General features: G+C 38.8%; 2 protein-coding genes across 5 annotated transcripts in view; one reads left to right on the top strand and one right to left on the bottom strand.

The window, feature by feature from the left end:
* The window catches only part of SHOC2 (SHOC2 leucine rich repeat scaffold protein), a 108430-nt gene extending 99527 nt beyond the window's left edge, over positions 1-8903 (bottom strand). For 2 of the 3 annotated variants that reach the window (XM_053583618.1, XM_053583620.1), the window contains exon 1: positions 8841-8903. The gene's annotated coding sequence lies outside the window, so the exon portion shown is untranslated. Of the gene's footprint in view, positions 1-8182; positions 8498-8840 lie in introns of those variants that run through there. The other variant, XM_053583619.1, reaches the window with a different exon arrangement.
* Positions 8627-19780, top strand: BBIP1 (BBSome interacting protein 1). 2 transcript variants are annotated; one of them, XM_053583625.1, is made up of 3 exons: positions 8627-8715; positions 18438-18509; positions 19475-19780. In XM_053583625.1, exons 2-3 carry the CDS (start codon positions 18464-18466, stop codon positions 19639-19641), a joined length of 213 nt encoding a protein of 70 aa, XP_053439600.1. In that variant the 5' UTR covers positions 8627-8715; positions 18438-18463; the 3' UTR covers positions 19642-19780. The 2 variants fall into 2 exon arrangements, with proteins under 2 accessions (XP_053439600.1, XP_053439599.1); XM_053583624.1 differs by lacking the exon at positions 8627-8715 and adding an exon at positions 8859-8993.
* The last annotated feature ends 1298 nt before the right edge of the window (positions 19781-21078 follow it).

The raw sequence follows: 21078 nt of genomic DNA, 5'->3' as shown, positions 1-21078 counted from the left end.
GCATTCCCACCAGCAGTGCAGAAGTGTTCCCTTTTCTCCGCATCCACGCCAACATCTCTGGTCTTGAGATTTTGTGATATAGGCTAGTCTCATTGGAGTTAGATGATATCTCAAAGTAGTTTTGATTTGCATTTCTCTGATGATTAAAGATGATGAGCATTTTTTCATATGTCTGAAGGCCGTGCGCCTGTCTTCTTCAGAGAAGTTTCTCTTGAATGGATTAATAAATTATGGTATATGTATACCATGGAATACTATGCAGCCTTAAAGAAAGATGGAGACTTTACCTCTTTCATGTTTACATGGATGGAGCTGGAACATATTCTTCTTAGTAAAGTATCCCAAGAATGGAAGAAAAAATACCCAATGTACACAGCCCTACTATGAAACTAATTTGGGACTCTCACATGAAAGCTATAACCCAGCTACAACTTAACAATAGGGGGAAGTGGGAAAGGGGGGGGTGGGTAGAGGGAGGGGGATAGGTGGGATCACACCTGTGGTACATATTACAGGGGTATTTGCGAAACTTGGTAAATGTAGAATGTAAATGTTTTGGCACAGTAACTGAGATAACGCCGGAAAGGTTATGTTAACCACTGTGATAAATATGTGTCAAATGGTTTATGAAGTGAGTGTATGATGCCCCATAATCATATCATTGTATACAGTTATGATTTAATAAAAAAAATTAAAAAAAAGAAAAAGAAAAGTCATTTTTCTCAAGCCCCCAAATAAGTCTTGCTTTTCATGCCTCATTTGCAATCTAAAACATTACCACCTGATTTTTATATCAAACATTCATAAACATCTTTAGGCATTTAGTGCCCAACACAAAACTTAACACAATCTCACATATTTGAGGGGCTTCAATATGCTTTGTTCTTGTCTCAAATACTCATGTTCTGTGTGTATTACTATAAGCTATTATATAACAGGAGGTGGGGAAAATTTAAAAAATACTGCAGCACTACCAAACATTTAGCATGCTGAGTTCCCACAGTTGCTTAGTGGGTGTTCTGAAACTAGGCCATATTTCTAGTATTAAGAATTTCAAATCACTACATACAAAGCACAGAAATAAATGTCTTCAAGATTAAATCATAAAACCTTACTATTTTAAGCGGCCTAGTATATAAGCATCCCATTCCTATGAATTTTTATCTGTAGTTAACACATGGTAGATAAACCAATGTTTATTTTAGCAACAAAACAATTAGCTCTTCTACCTATCCTTATATAGTCATAATGAATTCACTTGATTCAAATGATCACAATATTAAAATAAAATGGTCTGGTTCATCTGAACCAGAACTAAAGCTCTCCATTGAAATTTTGAATTCTATATCCCAGATATATACAAACCACAACTGAATTGAATATAATCTATTTCAGATCATCAAATCTGTTAGACACCACATACTTTTAGCAAAGAAGTAATTATGAACGCCAATCTAATTTTCCCAGTCTTTCTGAAAATGCCAAGAAAATAAAGCTTATTCTCTTTAACAGAATAAAAGTTGCAGAAATATTGATGCCATTTTGTCGTATCATTGCAACAGGTTATGTTTTCATTAAGGCTGATGAAGAAAAATATGCTCAGTTACTCAATTTTACTTATGTCATAGCTATGTAACAAATACATGGTCAGTATAAAATCTACCTCTACAAAGTACAAGGTAGTAACTAATATTATACTGTACTGATTGAGTACTTTCAAATAATTATTTTGTTTAAAAAATACTGCTACATACTATGTTCCACCTCATTAAGCAAAGCTTTCCAAATAGAAAAGCTTAACATAATAAGTTTTAACTTACTTCATTTTGGATGGAAATTTTTCTGACATACACAGTTTTATATTATATTTAACAAAATTTATTAACATTAATGCCTTTTTCATGCCAGGTCGTCGTTATACTAAGCTATTTACATATAAAACAAATGGTGTTTTGAAAGATTCTATGTATGTTTAGCACAATATTAAGTTGTTGTAAACTGCTACTTTAAAAAGACGTCTTGCCTATGCTTTTTAAGTGTTTTCCCTCTGCTCTTATTTGCAATGTTCTTACAGCTTCTAGGAGTAATTCCAGTCCTTTTATACATGGTTACCAAACTTTTAAAAATGTACATAATGTGAAAATAAAAATACCTGAATTAAGGGTGAAGGAACTAAAACAAGAACATTATGACAACTCTTTGTCCTTTTTTAACTGGTCTATTTCATTTGCTTTGGGGCTCTAGACTTTTTTTTTTTTTTTTTTTTTGCAGTTTTTGGCCAGGGCCGGGTTTGAACCCACCACCTCTGGTATATGGGGCCACAGGCACCACTGTGGGGCTCTAGACTATTAAAACTAATTTTCTACTTGGAGCCTACAAGGTCTAGCAGACATTACACACACACACACACTCACTCTCTCTCTCTCTCTCTTACATATATACTGTAGAAACAGCAGTAAATAACACACTCAACGTTCATTTTGAGACTTACAGTCTGGCAAAAAAGAAAAGCATCAAACAAATTACAAAAAAAATGAGTGTTATAAAAGAGGAAGTACAGGTGCTTTAGGATCTTAAAAGAGGAGAACCTAATTAGGGATCAAAGAAGGTCTCCCAAAGGATGGGATATAAAATTCAAGCTTGAAAGGAGGTAAGAGTTCAGCCAGGTGAAGAATGCACGGAGAACCCACAGATGACACCAGAAAGTTTCAGTTTCCTAATAAATAACTATGTGACAAATGAAATGTTATTACATTTTTGAGTAACTGCCAAAGTAGGAAAATTTTTAAAAGAAGTTTCTCAAATATCTATAAATAACAGAAGGATCAAAACAAAAAAAAATGCAATATGAGAATGTTTTAAAATGGAAAACTATGGCATTAGGGGAGAAATGGGAGTTTGGGACATCAAAACAAGCCTCACTACGTCCTTGAAGAAAGTATTCAACCATACCATGTAAAAAAAATTACTCAATACTCATGATCAGAAAACTCTACTTTATGAAATCATACAAAGCCTTCTTTCAGAATATAATTCCTGGTAATTACTAGTAATACAGTCTGACTTACCTAAAGAGTGGCACTATCAAGTAAGCACAAAAAAAAAGTTTACATACATACACACTCTCAGAAGAGTAAATTTTAAATGATTATGTCATAAAAATTTACCATGAATTCTAAGAAAATTCATAAATGTTACTCTAACATGTTGCATAAATGCTGAGAAAAAAGTATTAAAATATGATTTTGTTTATCCAAGTCCTAAGTCTGGGAATTATTCCCTATATTAGGATAATATATTCTCCTTATGTTTAATTAAGGTGTTAATAAAAAATACATGTACGTAAAAGTTTTAAAGAATAATTTGGAGTATTCCCCTCAACATTAACACAAGTTCACAGTTCAAAGCCCAAATTAAATTAGGCACACACAAAATAATCTCTAAAAATGTAAGCTTTAATGAAAGTCTACTCTATGACATAATGTTATTAATCCAAACTGTTAATCCCCTGCAATTCTCCAAATGGACCTTAACATTTCTAAACTTTGTGCTTTTTCTACCCTCCACCTACCCTACTCATTCCTCAAGAGTTAGCTCAGGTCCTACCCTCCAATAAGCACTGCCAGTGATACACTAAGCCTGAGTCTTAGCTCATCTGAGTTATAGTATATAATTCTGTTAAATCACTGTTTACACCATTTAACAATTAACTATTGACTTGTTCAGGTCATGTAACAAACTTTAAACTTACTGAAAGTAGGGAACAGTGTTTATTGCTTGGGACACAAATGGCATTCAATACAACTTTTATGACATTAGTGAACATGAAACTGTAGTTAAGAAATATTTATAGAACAAAATTGAAAACTTTAGGACTATCTGCAAGACTAAGAAAGTCTTGAAAGCCAGAAGAAGTGTTATACATATAACACCAAACTGGAAACTGAGAAAAGCCAAATTTAACTAACAAAATTAAGTCCAAGTTCTAAAAATTATGTTTCAAAGACAGAACATTTTCACTTTACCTCCAAGATATCAGAAAAACTAAAAGACAAAAAAGATTTTATCTTTGGCAGCTGTTAAATTACTTAATCAGAATTGTATTATTTGTAAATAGTAATTCAGGGCAAAGTATTTCAACATTGAAGTCTTTACAGTGCTATAAACAGAAGGTGGATGTGCCAAAATAATTTATAAAAGTTTATTTCACAAAGGGCCAATTATATTACACCCCCTTTCAAGGTCTCCTATAATGGTTTAGCTATAAGCAATATGTTCATTCTTTCCCACAAAAGAATCCTTACCTTTTACAGCATGTAATACTTTTTGCAATCAGTTCAGATTTTTTTTCTAAATTATTAAAGAGGTACATACATTTTGGTTACATACCCTGTATCCCCAAAAATAAGACATCCACCAAAAATAAGACCTACTTACAGGAAAGATAAGACGTCCCCTGAAAATAAGACCTAGCGCATCTTTGGGAGCACACCTTAAAATAAGACACTGTCTTATTTTCAGGGAAACAGGGTATGAGTAATTTGCTTTTGTATTGTTACAGTCTATAGTTCTGATCTTTAGAGAAGTTGTGTTGAGATACATAGTGTGAAATCTAATTAGTTTTCTTTTAAATGTTGATAATGAGAACTGTATACTTTCTTAAGAAGCACGTTATCAACATCTCAAAACTTTAAGGTCCTTGATATTAAACTTTACTTTGCTAAATTGAAGATGCTTTATTAAAAAGTTAGGAACCCAGGGAAAACACCAAAGTCAGAATGAACATTAGTTTATCTTAAAATAATATGATTACATGTTTTAGAATATAAAACAATTACTCAGACTTCTGCATGTTCCTTTTAATCTGTACTGCTAAATGAGCACTTTTCTGAACACTGCATATCAAATTCAAGCATATCACAGGTTACCCGTAATTTAGAAATTTTTCAGAATTTAAGTAGTTTTGATAGGAAGTTAGGAAAATACAGATTTTAACTACTATACCAACAGAGAAAATATTTCGAAAAAGATCTACAGGGCACAACTTCAATGCAGTGTAAGAAATAACTAATTCAGAAGACAAACTAGGCAGTTAAAAAGGGGGATACAAGGACAACTGATGATATATGTCCACAGTTTAGTGTATGAAAAATTTAGCCTTAAGTCATGTCTGATGCATAACACACAAAGCGTGAAATATAGGTCTACCGATAAGCAAAAAATAACCAACTTAATATTTATAGTACTCATTTCTCAAGCATCACATAAAAGTACTGAAAATGTACCATTCTACTGTTAACTTACAATTTCTATCTAATTCATCTATTAAAATATCTACCAATTCGCTACTATTATTAGGACATGTCAGTGTCCATTTTATATCTAAATTTCCCTAAGTTGTATTTTATAAAACAAGTTCAAGAAATCTTCCAAGTCCAAACTGTAAACCTCAAAACTCGCTGAAAGATTTGAAAGCTAAACTTTTTTTTATTGTTTTGGGTTTTGTCCTCTTATAAACATAAATTTTATACTTTTTCATCATGAAGAACACATGAATGACACAGTAAACTGAATTCTAAAGACTTATTCTTTCACTTAATTTCCAGCCTTCAAAAATACACGTTTTTGCATCTACACATAGTTCAGAGTATATTTTTATTCAAAAGCAGATTATTTTTATACTTAAATATCTTCCTAAATTCTAAAATTTAAACTGTTTAGAGAATACAGGTCTTCTGGAAATATTAAATTATACAGTAAATATTGATAATCTACTATATTTTCAAAAGAAATGACTATAACTTAACTACCTGTATAATGAATAATCCTAATTTTATTCACCCTTCTCCCACAATCCACATGGATAAATCAAGCTATCCAGAAGCTGTCTTTGGGACAATTGCATATAAAATTCCATTTTAGTCTCTCTGTCAGAGATGTGGGGGAAAAAACTGTTCTGCCCTATCCCAGGTAACAAAATAAACAGAGTAATATTTTAAAAGCAAATTCCAGCAAGTTTAACAAAGGAATTTATAAATTTTATGTTCCTATTGAAACATGAAATGTTTCAAATTTCTGACTGGCTTATACTTCACAATTTGATGCATGATCCTTATTTGCAACAATTACCAAAACAGCTCTGGTCAACTTTCTGAATATGGTAGTGTTCAGTAGTTTAAAAACTAAAAACAAACCCAGCTGCAAGTTATTAATGTATATCTTTAACATCACTCTTTAACCCATAAAAATTTAAAACATGAGAAAAAGTTTAAAACTTGAAAATTACATTAATAATGAAAGATCAGAAAACACATGCCAACTTAAAATAAACGTAGTTTCCTCGAAAATGAACAGGCACCTTGGGAAAATGTACCCTAGAGACAGGCTATACAAATAACTTCAAATCAAGATTTCAATAATATAATTTTATATGTTAGCTTTATATGACATTTAACCCGACTGAAAGTTACAAACTTTAGACAAAGCCTTTATTTGTTTTTGCCTGTGATCTATTTTTCAAATGCATATTCATAACCACACGAAAATTGTACAGGGTATTTTGCGTCCAAATAAGGATAAAAGGTTTACAATATTCCTTATGTAGAGAATGGTCATTTACGTACTTTATTTCTAAAAATTCTTGTCTCTGTCACAGAAAAAAAATCACCATTTGATAAATTCAGACCATAAATAAAAGCTTACTGAATGTTACAAATTGTATACAATAGCTAAGTCTCTTCAAATACATAGTAACAAATAGTTCCAGGGGCATGACAAGGGATAAGGGTACAGATTAAAACACTAATAAACTGAGGTCTTTAAAACTACTTTGAATGTTGATGTTACAACTTATATACAAAACACTTGGTTACTCAAGCCTACACTAGGATTCTGAAAAAAACTAACGAAAAATAACTTTCTCAAGCAGTAATCTCTCCGAGCAGATACGAGGTGCTCCTGACATCTACGTATACAAAATTACACAGGTGTAAACCTAGAGACTGTTAGTTATCAAGCTGGAAGCAAATGTACTGTACAGTCCACATCTGCAACCTAATTTAGCTTCAGCATCCCCAGAGACTTCGAAAATGTTTCTTTGGGTAGGTTGCAAAACAGTGCTTCCTCTTTTATTCTCATCACCCTCATTATGATACAAAGCAACAGATAGACAAATCAAATCGCCAACTCTAGGGGCTAAAAGCTTAAACATACACACACAAAGCATCTTCTTTGCAACTCCCAAATCGGTATTCATTCCACCTGTTTGTAAATCCATACTTCCACAATAATTCAAACCCTTTGTTGATGAAAGAAAGGAAAGGAAAGAAGGGGGGGGGCGGCAAATTAATGCCCTGGAGTCTTCATTCTTCCACCTAGGCATGGGGGAGGGGGACGGTATAAAACAATGGATGCTGAGGGGCTGGAGAAAAAATCGTTTTGCCCCGAAGCCTCTTGCGTTATGAGCTCGGGGATACCGGGAGAGTTAGAATACTTTTCCTCTATCCCTCAAAGGTACCCTATCACTGAGAGATGTTGCCATTAGACTTGTCCAACAAGGCGGTCTTGGATGGCTACAACTCGCTTTGCCAGGCAACACACCCAAAGCCGATTCACCACTCCTCACCCAAGGTCTTTAGGGAGAGGAGCACGGGAGAGCGCGGTGGGCTTTGGGGAGGGCGCGAGAAGACTCCTCCCGGTATCAACACCTCTGCACCTGGGCCTTGGCCAACGATTTACACGACCCGGGCGCCCGACAGCCTGGGCCCGCTGCCCCTGGGAGCCAGGCAGGGCACGACGGTCCGCCGGGCAACCCCAGCCCGCGCCCTCGCGCCGGCTCTCCCTCGCCCTCGCCCTCGCCCAGGCGCCGTCCCGGCCCCCGCCGCAGGCCCACCCCGGCCGCTGTCAGGGCTGGCCGATTGCCTCGCGGCGCCCGGGTACGGGCTCCCACGCGAGCCGGCTCCGAAGGCCCAGCACTCCCGGCGACAGCACCCAGGAAAGCAGCGGCCGCGGCGCCTCCCAGGGCCCCGGCCCCCCGGGCCTCGCCCCGGCCCCGCCGGCTCGCGCCTGTCAGGGCGCGCGGGGCCTCCCCCTACCGACAGCCAGCTCGACTGCCCCACGGACAGGAAGGAAGGCAGGAAGAACCGACGAACATCCACCCTCCGCCTCATCGGCCCCTGGTTACCGTCAAGAACCCCGACTCCGCCATCCTCCTTGCTCACCCTCCTCCTTCCTCCTCCTCCTAAGAAGCTACGCGGCCCAACCGCCGCCCCCCGCCCACCCCTCCCCCACTGGCCCCGCCCCGCCCGCTCCTCCACACACTCTCGCTCCGACGCCCCGCCCCACCCCTCCGGCAAGGGCCCGTCACTGGCCCGGGAAGGAAAAATAGGCGGAGACCGAGCAAACGAAGCTGCCCAATCAGAGCGAGTCACTGGCGCCAGCTTCCCTCTCCCCGCCCCTTTCCTTTCCCCCAGTTCCATTACGCCGTCTCCTGCCCACTGGGTGCCGCTGGCTAGCCGGCTCACAGAGCCAGCTTCCGGCAGGGTAGAGTGACAACTTCCAAACGGAAGTTACTGTTGAAGCTACGGCAGCCATAACTGAAAATGGCATGAAGTTTCCTGGCTTCCTGTTTCCACAGTGACGTAGTTTTTCCCTTTGTCAAAAAAAAAAAAAAAAACTCACCGTTACCCCGGGCAACGTCTCAAGAGGGATACATCTGTAAGTAGGCCCAAAGAGGACCACAGATGACCATACACTTTATGTTCAATTAGAAAAGCTAATTCATACTCAAGACTATTGGCCCGGTTTCCAGACCCTTATTTTGCTGAGATCTGGTCACTTACCTGGAAGACAACAGTTTAGGGCTCCGAAAATCTGTCTCTTGACCGGAAGTTACATTTTCCACTTCCGAATTGGATCAAGGCAGATGGGTGGAAATAATCTCCGCCGCCCTCGCCCCAGGGGGTGCCCATGCTTGACCTGAGTTGCAAAGTGAGGTGAGTGTGCCTGGGCCCCTAGCTGTGGCACAGGCCCGGGCCGGATGGTCCCTGGGGGGACGGAGCGCTGAAGCGAATAGGGCTCAGGGCCGCTTCCGCTGGAAGGTTTTCTTTCCGGGCTGGCCAGGTGGCGGCCCGCCCCTCTGAGGTCCCCGGCGGGGCGAGGCCTCCCTGGCCCCTCAGAGCCAGCCGGGTGGGCCCTAACGGGGAATGGTCGCGGACCTCGGGGCAGAGTCCACAGCTCTAGCAAAATGGAGCTCCTGACCACGCCTCCGCAAGTTCCTATTAAGTACTTTCACTCCCTGGCCTTGGAGGATGGAGGATTAGGGAGCTTGAGGAAGTAATTTCCCACCCTCAGCTATAGAAGAAAAAGATGATCCCTTATCACCTCTAAGTCTTATTACCCCTCCGCTTGTCTTCCTATTCTGTTTTTTCCCCCTTTCCTTTTATCTCCTTTCTTGAGTCTTTACAAGCTTTGAGTGCAGTTCTGGTTGGGGATAGGATATCCTGATCTTCCATGTCTACGGTTATTAAATATTTGTAAAAATTCCGTATTACTTTTATATGGCTCTTTTCAAGGTTATCACCTTACTTTCTCCTAGTTCTTCCTGTAGGCTTCAGTCAAGAACTCTGAGTCATCTTGGTAATACGGGATTGGATGCCTAAGCTTCAGGAAAAAGACCAAGATTCCAAGTAAATTAAAAATTGTTTACACCCAACCAGTCAACAATAAGGGTGTAACCCTGCCTTCTTTTTTATTTTTTTTTTTAAATATTAAACTGTGTTAGTTTTTTTTTTTTATTGTTGTTGCAGTTTTGGCCTGGCCTGGGTTTGAACCCACCACCCTTAGTATATGGGGTGGGTGCCCTACCCACTGAGCCACAGGCACCTCCCTCAACCTACCTTCTTAATTTCTTTCCAAAATGAACTACTCTTTTTTTCTTCAGGAGTGGTTGTGATTCTGTATCCATGGAGCTGTGTTTCCAGATTCTCCCCATTTGGAAGTGATTTCCTATGAATTTAGCACTTTTTTACCTCTTTTATGACAGTTACTAGTTTATGTGACAGCTGCTGTGTTTTTAGCTGTATTATCATAGTTATTGACACCCAAATAGAACAGTTTGTATGAGATTCAATTATTTCACTTTGTGCATGATGATATTTTGATAAATACTTACTGAAAGATTGAATATACTGGATGTCCCTTGAATGCCCAAGACTCTGCCAGACAAGTGTTATGGACTTTCAGTTTATCAAAAATTCAGCATAGTCCCTGCTGCTAAACCTTTTCTAGGTTATCCCTCTGAAGTCTTTCCAATGTGATATTTTCCCCCAAATATTTTATTATAAAATTGCTCATACATTAAAAAGCTGAAAGACTATAATGAACATTGATATACCCTTCACTTGTATCCAGCAGTTAACATTTTGCCATATTTATTTCATCCTTCCTCACATACTTTTTCATTGTCATTGAATCATTTGGAAAAAAGTTGCAGACACCTATTATTAGTCAGACACCCCTCAGATTTCTAATATGAATTTCCTGAGAATTTTGAAGTTCTCCTGAAAATGCAATATTGTTATAGCCAGGGAAATTAATACTTGTTAGTATTTAAAATCTAGTCCATGCACATATTTTCCTTACTGACCCTAGAATATCTTTTATAACTTCTCCTCCTTATCAATTCCCCCAAAAATCAGGATCCAGTCAAGGTTTATGTATTGTAACTTTTTAGCCTTAATCTGGAACAGTTCCCCCATCATCTTTTTACCCCTGTGATTTTGGCATTTTGAAGAGTTCAAGCTATGAGTCTTTCTGGAAAATGGGGCTTGCTTTTTTGTTGTATATTGTAAACCAGAAGTTATTCTAGAGCCTTAATCAGATTGTTAAACATTTTTTTGCAGGATTACCTCGTAGTATCCATACTTTTGCATTCATGACTAAGACTTCTCAATTACAACTACATGTACCTTTGCAGTGAGTTGCTAGTTAAGTCCATCCCACTTCTCAGGATGCTTACCCCTCTGTGGTGTCCTACTAAGAAGAGTTTAGCATTTAAACCTCTCATGTGTATAGTATGTGTTAGTGCCCTGGGCTGGCAGCATAGACTGCCTACCTTTAATAAAGTGTTGCTGCGGCACTGCCTATTCATAGAGCTGATGCAATGTAACCTGCAGCAAAGTGTACTGATGTCATCATAGTTTCATGAGTTTCAACTCCTGGCACCTTACTGACTGTTGTTGAAAGATGTGTGGGCCCTGCAATTCAAATACAGATGAATCTTGATATGATCAAAGCAGATACCTAGGCAACTGTTTGCCATCTGCCTGAATTCCAACTTAGGCAATGTTATTTTTCTCCCAGAAATTCTCTTACAAGTCCTAATTGGTCCTGGTGTTTTTATGATAGCTTTCTGGTAGCATTAAGCAGAGCCTATTAAAAATTGCAAAACCAAGATGATGCTTAACACTTAATACGCTAGGAACATGGATAAAGAAGTGTGTGTGTCTCAAAGCTACCAAGCTCATGTGCTCCTCCTAGCCTATATTACCAACCTCACAGTTCTTGGTCAACAGAAATTGGCAAAAGATTGAAAAAAGGAATTTATACATGCAAGGCTTTGTGGGTGTGGAGTGGGGTGGGCTGAGATGAGCATTTGCTTGAACAAAATGGGGACGGTGCTGGTTAAGGAAAAAACAGACAGGCTCTTCAGACAAAAAGGGGCAGGGAACTTTTAAAGGGTAAAAAGAGAAAGTTTGACACTAATATTGAAGTCATAGCATGTAGAGTCAGAGATTTGTTGGCAGCTGCCCATCAGGCAATCATGCTTCTTCATATATTACATGTCTTAGTAGCATGTTAAATCTCCATCCTTGGACATGATTTTTAGCATAAAAATGAGGTAAAAGGTCTGCAGGCTATCAACTTTGGACTTCATCTTGGCACTGACCAGTTTGTGCTAGCTGGCTTTGATTGGGGCCAGTAGAGACACCCGCTCTGATAGTTGCTATGTCCAGTTAAGGAAAGCAGAACTACCTTCTATTGAAACTGGGTGTTAATCATTTTCAAAGCTTTAATTCAGCTTTGTAAGCAGACTTAAACTTTGGCTTAAGACTCAGGCAAGTGGCCAAGGTCTACCTTCTATACTATCTCACCTTGTCTTAATATTTGATCATGAAAGATAAGTGAAAAGAAGAAAATGCACTTAAGGGAACAGGAGAAAATGCTCTGGGAGGGCAGAATCTCTTAGATTGTATAGAATGTTTTTAGCCATCACACTGAAAGTTAAGTAATGTACTCCATCAGTTATTTCCTTTGTGTACAAGGAAATTTGCTGATGTGGGACTATGAAACAATTTTAAGTTGACTCCTGATTCAAGTAAGGCAAAATAATATTCCAATTAAGACCACAGGTTCTAGAATGAGACCTGGATTTCAGGAACAGGACCACTGACTAACTGGCTGACCTTGGACAGTCTACTTATTCTCTTTATTATCTATTAAAGGAGCCTTAAAACTCCTCAGGAATTTTGAACAAAATTCAAATATATGTAAAGTGCTTTTTTGTTTTGGTTTTTGAGACAGGATTTCTCTCTGTGTCCTGGGCTAGAGTGTAGTAGCCTCATCATAATTCAGGGCAACCTTAAACTCCTAGGCTCAAGTGATCCTCCTGCCTCAGCAGCTGGGATTACAGGCATGAACCACCAAGCCTGACTAATTTTTCTGTTTTTTGTAGAGACCAGGTCTTTTTTGCTCTTGCTCAGGCTAATCTCAAACCCCTGATTTGAAGCAGTCCTCCCACTTCAGCCTACCAAAGTGCTAGGATTACAGGCCTGAGCTATCATGACCAGGCTAAAGTGTGTTTGCTTGGTGTATTTTGCACATGGAATGTAGTCGGTGTGTTATAGTTATTAATAGCTTCTAAAGCAGTTCTATTTGGACACATAGTTGGCATTAAGTATTTAGTGAGTGATAGCAAGGCATGTTTGGTCCACACCTATAGTCCCGGCAACTCAGGAGGCTGAGGCAGGAAGATTGCTTGAGTCCAGGACTTGGAGGTTGCAGTGAGCTTTTACAATGCCACGGCACTCCAGACCAAGCAACAGAGCAAGACCTTGTCTCAGAAAATAAAAAAATATTTAATAAGTGAATGAATGAATGTAAGATAGTAGCTCTCCAAGTTTAATGTGGAAACTCAAAAGTCAGATATTCTGATTTAGTGATTTTTATTTCTGGAGGGCTCAAGAAAAAAATCTGTATCTTAAATAATAGTCCAGGAGATTTTTATGCAGATGATTTGAAGAACTGCCTTTGAGAAAGACTGTGTAAAGTATTAAACAATTCTATTTATCTTTCCTTGCATAATGTTGAAATAGCTAAGTATATCAGATGCTGAGCAAATCCTTTTTTTCTTTTTTTTTTTAAGATAGAGTCTAATAGCTAACATTTTTAGGACTGCTGTCTAGTCCTGAATTTTGAAATAGGAAAGGTAATTAGAAAAAGACATTTTGCATAAGTAGGATGTATCATTACTAATTTAATAGTAGTGTCTGCTGCTGGAGGGTTTAAGAACCAATGGCATCATCCATGTTCACCCAAGAACATTTCCGTATTTCCATTCTTAGGCCTCGGCACATTTCAGAAGCTACACACCACACATTTTATTCACATGAGTCTGAATTAATTAGCCAAATTGAACATGTTGCAACATTTTTCTACCAGCAGGTGCCAGATAGCAAAGCAGAATAGAATCTACTGTAGTCTCCAGCTATGACACACAGGGTTACTTGGCACCTCCAGATGAGTATTAATTAATCCAGATTAAGCACTCTTCTAGTTTGTGGGCAGTTACCTGAATGAAAGTGAACATTACTACTTTATGTCTGCTGAAAAGCTCTCAGCTCCCTATTTCACCTTCTTCTTATATTTACATTTAGAAATCTAGTATGCTTTGATAATTTATCTTGTCAGTCAACCACAAAAGATAAAAATTTTTGTTATTATTCCTACCATTCCCACCACCCCCACTCAATAACCTGCAGATTGGATTTACTTCAAAGAGCTAACTTAATATTCACAAAAGAAAAATATCTTTTTCATAAAGTATCCTCTACTGTTCTTTAACTATAAGTGTTTCTGGTTTCTCTTTCATTCCCCACAGATTGCATATTTGATTCTCAACACCCATTAATAATAAAACTAGACAGTTTGGCATGTAACATGATACATTTGTTCTTGTTGCAAAGTAAAGTGCCTATAAAGGCTTGTCAAGTAAGGTAGGGGAAAACAAGGTAATTCAGGTACATGCTTCCTAAATAAGGTGTCACTTCCCAATCCTGGCTGAATTTTGTCCTATGGGAATACAGGTTTTATCTTGCCAGTTTTGTCAAGAGGGTAAAAGGTAGATTCCATGCAAAATCTGAATTTTAAACATTGGCTCAAATACTTTTTAAATATCTAGCAAACCAGCAAAACATTTAACTGGATAGGACCAAGAGCCACTGGTTTATGACCTGTGTATTTCTTACATGAAAATAAGATTGGTATTTTGGTTGAGAATCTCGGAATGCTCTAGAGATGTTTCTTTCTCTCATATGTCTGATGCATTAATTCCTCTAAGTTAGGTAACAAGTCACTTGGCGTCTCTATTAGAAATACAAGATAGATTCTTAAGTACAACAAGCTTTTATTCCCTTTATTAAATTATAAAAGTTGTTACTCTTTGCTGCCCTCTTAAAAGTTTCTTCACATTTTTATTCTCAACCTTGAGTTATTTTATGAAATTGGTTTGCTTTATTATCATTTTCTTTTTTTTGAGACACAGTCTCACTGTCTCCCTGGGTAAAATGCTGTACCATTATTATAGCTCTTAGCAACCTCAAACTCTTGGGCTCAAGAGATCCTCCTGCCTCAGCCTCCCAAGTAGCTGGGACCTCAGGTACCTGCCTCAATGCCTGGCTAGTTTTTCTATTTTTAGTAGAGATGGGGTCTCACTCTTGTTCAAGCTGGTGGGGTATTGCTCTTGCTCAGGCTGGTCTTGAATTCGTGAGCTCAATCAGTCCACCCACCTCAGCCTCCCAGAGTACTAGGATTACAGACATAAGCCACCATGTATACTCTATCGTATTTTTAAAAACATGTAAAAATATAATCTGACAGGATATGCTGCTTTAAAAGTAAGTACTATGTAAGTAAAACAGTAAAAAAAAAAAAAAACAACTTTAAGTAGATCATGCTGGCTCAGTGCCTGTAGCTCAGTGGGTAGGGCACCAGCCACATTCATCAGGCTGGCCAGTTTGAACCTGGCCTGGGCCTGCTAAAAACAAGGACAACTACAACAAAAACAACAAAAAAAAAATAGCCGAGCATTGTGGCGGGTGCCTGTAGTCCCAGCTACTTGGGAGGGTGAGGCAAGAGAATAGCTTAAGCCCAAGAGTTTGAAGTTGCTGTGAGCTGTGATGCCACAGCACTCTACCAAGGGCGACATAATGAAACTGTCTCAAAAAATGAAGGGAGGGAGGGAAAGAAATCATGCTGTCTTATAAGTACCATGGTGTTTATGAGGAAATAAATTCAGTCATGCATTGCATAACATTTCAGCCAACTAGTGCCCACATACACAATGGTGGTCCCATAAGACTATAATGGAGCAAAAAAAATTTCTGTTATCTAGTGACCTCTTAGCCATTGTAATGGTCTTGATGTCCTGGTGCAACACATTACCTTTTCTACGTTTATATATTTACATACACAGATACTTAGCATTGTGTTATGGTTGCCTATAGTATTCAGTACAGTAACATGCTTTGCATTCTAGCAGCAATAGGCTATACCATATATCCTAGCAGCATAGTAAGCTATGCCATCTAGGTTTGTGTAAGTACACTCTTAAATTCACAGCACAATGAACTCTCCTAATGATGCGTTTCTCAGAACATATCCCATCATTAAGGGCCACATGATTGTACTTCTCCCTTCTCTGGACAACCAGGATTGCTGATTATTGGGACAGTATAACCAGCCAGTGCTGTCCATCCAACCACCAACTTGCTTATTTTAGCCCTTCCCTTCCTGTTTCTCTTCCACCAGTGCCTAAGGGGGCCTAGGAACAAGAACCAACCCTAGTAAAGCAGATATTCCACCCAAGCAAGTGACTGGCACTGATCTTCCGCACACCAGGCCCGGCCCACTCCCTACCAGTCGTTGGCCCCACACCCTTTCCAGTAAACAATGGCAGCTTAGTCAAAGAGAGAACTGAGGTTTGGTAGAACACCAAGTTTCATTGTTTTCCTCAGGCCTGATTTTGGAAGTAAAAGAGGTAAGAGAAAACAAAATAATGATTAAATTCTGAGTAGCTGGAGTTGCTTACTCTATAAAACAGATAAGATTTAAGTATTTGTTTACCCACGACTTTAGCATTTTGATGACGTGTATAAAAATTCTTAGCTGCGGGGGCGGCACCTGTGGCTCAGTGGGTAAGGCGCAGGCCCCATATACCGAGGGTGGCAGATTCAAACCCTGCCCCGGCCAACTGCAACAAAAAAATAGCCGGGTGTTGTGGCAGGCGCCTATAGTCCCAGCTTACTCGGAAGGCTGAGGCAAGAGAATCGCTTAAGCCCAGGAGTTGGAGGGTGCTGTGAGCTGTGTGATGCCATGGCACTCTACCGAGGGCCATAAAGTGAGACTCTGTCTCTACAAAAAAAAAAAATTCTTAGCTGCTATGTATTTCCTTCACATTTACCAAGATCTGTAGTGTCTATCCTTCCTTTCATTGGGATATCATGTCAGATTGGCATCAAATAAGGGCATAATGAACATTTGCAATGTCTTTAATGGAGAGACTAGGTGTTGTTTTGGATAGCTCTATTTAAAGTTGATCGGGGGTTTGCAGCGTTACTAGCCTTCAACCTAACTAACTTGAGGAAAAACCCAGCAGTGATCACTGAGTTACCACTAGCAGACCTAAGAAGGAAAGAGTATGGCAGGATATGCATTCTAAGGAAATACATACTTAATGTATTTACCTCACATTCCATTTATTGACTAGTTGCTTTATTTCTGGTCCATTCCCTATTTCACATCTTCTGTCGAGCACTACAGGAATACAGCCTGATGACAGAATTCTGGAAAGTATAGTGGTTTCTCAGGAATTTAGACAATTACAATAAAAAATTTGTACAAGGGAGGGGAATGGGCTTGATGGATGGAGAGTATGTTTTTTTGTTTGTTTTGGGGTTTTTTTGCAGTTTTTGGCCAGGGCTGGGTTTGAACCCGCCACCTCCGGCCTATGGGGCCAGCACCCTCCTTTGAGCCACAGGCGCTGCCCTGGAGAGTATGTTTTTATTAGGAATGTCAAAAAGTAGTGGAGCGGGAATAGCAAAACCAGCAGCAGCTTCACTTGATGGTAATTTTCAGTGGGCCGTAAAGGCAGGCACCAAACCAGCATCACCATTTTATAAATAATAAATCTTTCTTCTATGGTGGTGGTATTGTGAAAGATTCGTGGTAAGGTTGCATCAGTACGATGAATCACTAAATGGGCAGCACTGTCTCGAGAGACAGCTGTGTTTGGAAAGGGATTATTCTACAGCTTGGTCCAGAACACCTTGAACATACAACACAGCAGTTACCTCAGATATTTAACACTTGGAGAAATTTCAGTGGCCAACGATGGCATGTATGGAATACAACACAGCAGTTACCTCGGATATTTAACACTTGGAGAAATTTCAGTGGCCAACGATGGCATGTATGTGGGGATGTTCATTAAAGAAAATCCTCACATGAAGGTATCCTTGAGCATATAGTATGTTTGTAGTAAGAGGAAAATAGTAAACTGAAAGCATACCTTCTGTTTAAGAGCCAATTTCACATACTGTGTTGCTTCCTCACAAATCACAGCTGTGTAGCCAGTAACTGATCCTTAGGATGCTGTTTGTTGTTATGGTGAAGGGATTAAAAGTAGAAGCCAAATGTTAACATTAGCTACTGGGAGAAATGGGAATTTTAGGGAAATTTGCTTACTACCTACCTCCTTTTCCTAACTACCTCCCCCCACCTCTCAAATGGTGGTCATTTTTTCCTTTTTATGTCCCTCTCCATCTAGCAGAGTTGTAAAGCACAATGGCTACACCTAAATGCCTTTTCCTTAGTTGATACCATCTTTGCCTAAAAAACTGAAGCACTACCACTTTTTCACCAAGAGTGGAAAAAATTTTAGAACCCTCTTAACACATTACCCCACTAAAGTTGATAAGATGCTTATAAACTATTTCAATAGTTTTAATGAAAAGAATCACAGAAAATTAATGAGAATGTTATGGAATAAGGTAGTTCACTTGCTATAAGAATTGATTTTACTTCTTAAACTACAATGGGAATGTCTCAGATAATATCCGTTGGAAATTTATTCTTGAATAATAATTGATTTCTCATTTAAGGAAAAACTGTATCCAATAACTCAGATATGGCAGAAATGAAGTCAATGTTCCGGGAAGTTCTTCCAAAACAAGGTAATGTACATCACAAATATTTAGATCATTGAGTATTATAGGGACCAACAAAATGATAGGCAGTGTTATATAGCAGGCCTTAACAGCTAAATATCTGTAGCCATTTTGTTCTGTCTCATTTACTATATCTACTTTTTACTCTACTTTTTTTTTTTTTTTAAACAGAGCCTCATGCTGTCACCCTGGGTAGAGTGCTGTGGCATCACAGCTCATAGCAACCTCCAACTCCTGGGCTTAAGTGCTTCTCTTGCCTCAGCCTCCCAAGTAGCACAGGCACCCACCACAACGCCCAGCTGTTTTTTGGTTGTAGTTGTCACTGTTGTTTGGCATGCCCGGACTGGATTCAAACCTGCCAGCTCTGGTGTATGTGGCTGATGCCTTAGCTGCTTGAGCCACAGGCACCAAGCCTTTTTACTGTATACTTTATATTCACCAGAAGGCTGTAAAGGGATCTTCACTTTTTTTTAAAGGACAACAAATAAAAGCATTTCTTATACTGAGAGATCCTCATATAGCCAATATTGCTCATTACAGTAGGAAATTTTCAGTTAAATTAAGTAATGGAATTTACCATATTAAATATGGTCTGAAAATAGAGAAGACAAAACCCTAATCAAGCATTAAGAAAAACTGAAGGTTGAATCCAGTAATTAGAATACTCATGTTAAATACCATACTTTATGTACTATGTATATATTCTCCCAAATCTTATTAAAAATTAAACATTTCACACACACACACACAAGTCTTTTGGTAGATAAAGTCTTAGGTAGAAAGCTCTAAACTTATCTTCCTCAAGGAACACCCTAATATTAAGAAATGTTGCTTGTGGGGAAACTTACCTTTCTGATGCCAAAGCAAAATTTAGTGAAGTTCTAAGTTCAGACCTTTATTCTAGTTGCAAATCCAAACTACCAAACTGTGTTATGTCCCTTGAATTAATTCTTATTTTTTCTTAAACACAGGGCAATTGTCTGTCGAAGATGTAACCACAATGGTGCTTTGTAAACCCAAACTTTTACCCTTAAAATCTCTGACTCTGGAAAAACTGGAGAAAATGCAGCAAGCGGCACAGGATACAATTCGCCAACAAGAAATGGCAGAAAAAGAACAGCGGCAAATAACCCACTGATAACTTAGTGCTTCAGGGAACAACATACCTTATCTCCTACTTACTGATAACTAGAAAATCTGCATTTGTATGCTGAATAGTAGTATTTGTTAATAAAACTGATAGTATTCACATAAATAATACAAGAATACCCAAGATTGATGAAACATATTGTGAATTTAAAGACTCTGATTTGAATTAAACATGAGTTAAAGTTTGAACCAAATTTTATGGAATTTTTTTTTACTCAAGTCAGTTTTTATAATTACAAATTCTTTACCATTCCTGTTGCTGTTTTGTGGATAACATTCTTAGGCACAAGTGACTAAAAGCAACTTTTATATACAGAGAACCTTTATATGTTTATTAAAAATCTAACTATGAAGATATATTCTAATCTTGCATAAAGTGTTTATGTTGGGCTTTTACATTACCCAATTTAAAACAAAATGTTTTAAGTGTGCTATGTCATGTTTAATGCTTTCTTGCCTAACCAACTAATCCTACCAGTATGATAAAACTGTTTCTTGGGGGCGCCTGTGGCTCAGTGGTTAGGGCACCAGCCCCATATACCAAGGGTGGCCAGTTCAAACCCGGCCCTGACCAAGCTAAAACAGCAGTGGCAACTGCAACAAAAATAGCTGGGCATTGTGTGGGCACCTATAGTCCCGGGTACTCAGGAGGCTGAGACAAGAGAATCGCCCTAGCCCAAGAGCTGGAGGTTGCTGTGAGCGGTGACTCCGTGACACTCTATTGAGGGCGACAAAGTGAGACTCTGTCTCAAAAAAAAAACAAACAGTTTCTTAAATTTAACTTTTAACAAACCCTCACCTATTCTGTATTCAGCTAAGCTTTTAATTAAACTAATTTTAAGGACTTATAAATTACATGACTACCTTTATCATGCAGGTATCAAAAAACCGAAAACCTAAAAATGGTTACCACAATTACATAAGCCTGAGTGATAATGGGCTTAGAGAGCCCATGAGGTACATATGAACATTAAACTTGTAGTTTTAATTCCAAAAGACTGGGCCTAAACCTGTAATAGGTATATCCTTAAGAATACCTTTGTAAATTCTGAACATAATTCTTGATTTCTTTGCTCTAGTCAATAATAGGTAATTTAAGTTAGCAGAGACCTTGAGGCTTTGCTGAATATTAGGCTCTATAAAAGAGGTTAGAAATGTGATCAGGCCTGGGGCGGCGCCTGTGGCTCAGTCCGTAAGGCGCCAGCCCCATATACGGAGGGTGGCGGGTTCAAACCCAGCCCTGGCTGAACTGCAACCAAAAAATAGCCAGGCGTTGTGGCGGGCGCCTGTAGTCCCAGCTACTTGGGAGGCTGAGGCAAGAGAATCGCTTAAGCCCAGGATTTGGAGGTTGCTGTGAGCTGTGTGATGCCATGGCACTCTACCGAGGGCCATAAAGTGAGACTCTGTCTCTACAAAAAAATAAAAA

The sequence above is a fragment of the Nycticebus coucang genome, chromosome 3 (genome assembly GCF_027406575.1).
Source record: "Nycticebus coucang isolate mNycCou1 chromosome 3, mNycCou1.pri, whole genome shotgun sequence".
Lineage (NCBI taxonomy): Eukaryota > Metazoa > Chordata > Mammalia > Primates > Lorisidae > Nycticebus > Nycticebus coucang.
Note: the sequence above shows the minus strand (reverse complement) of the source record. Positions and strands in the feature narration are given on the sequence as shown.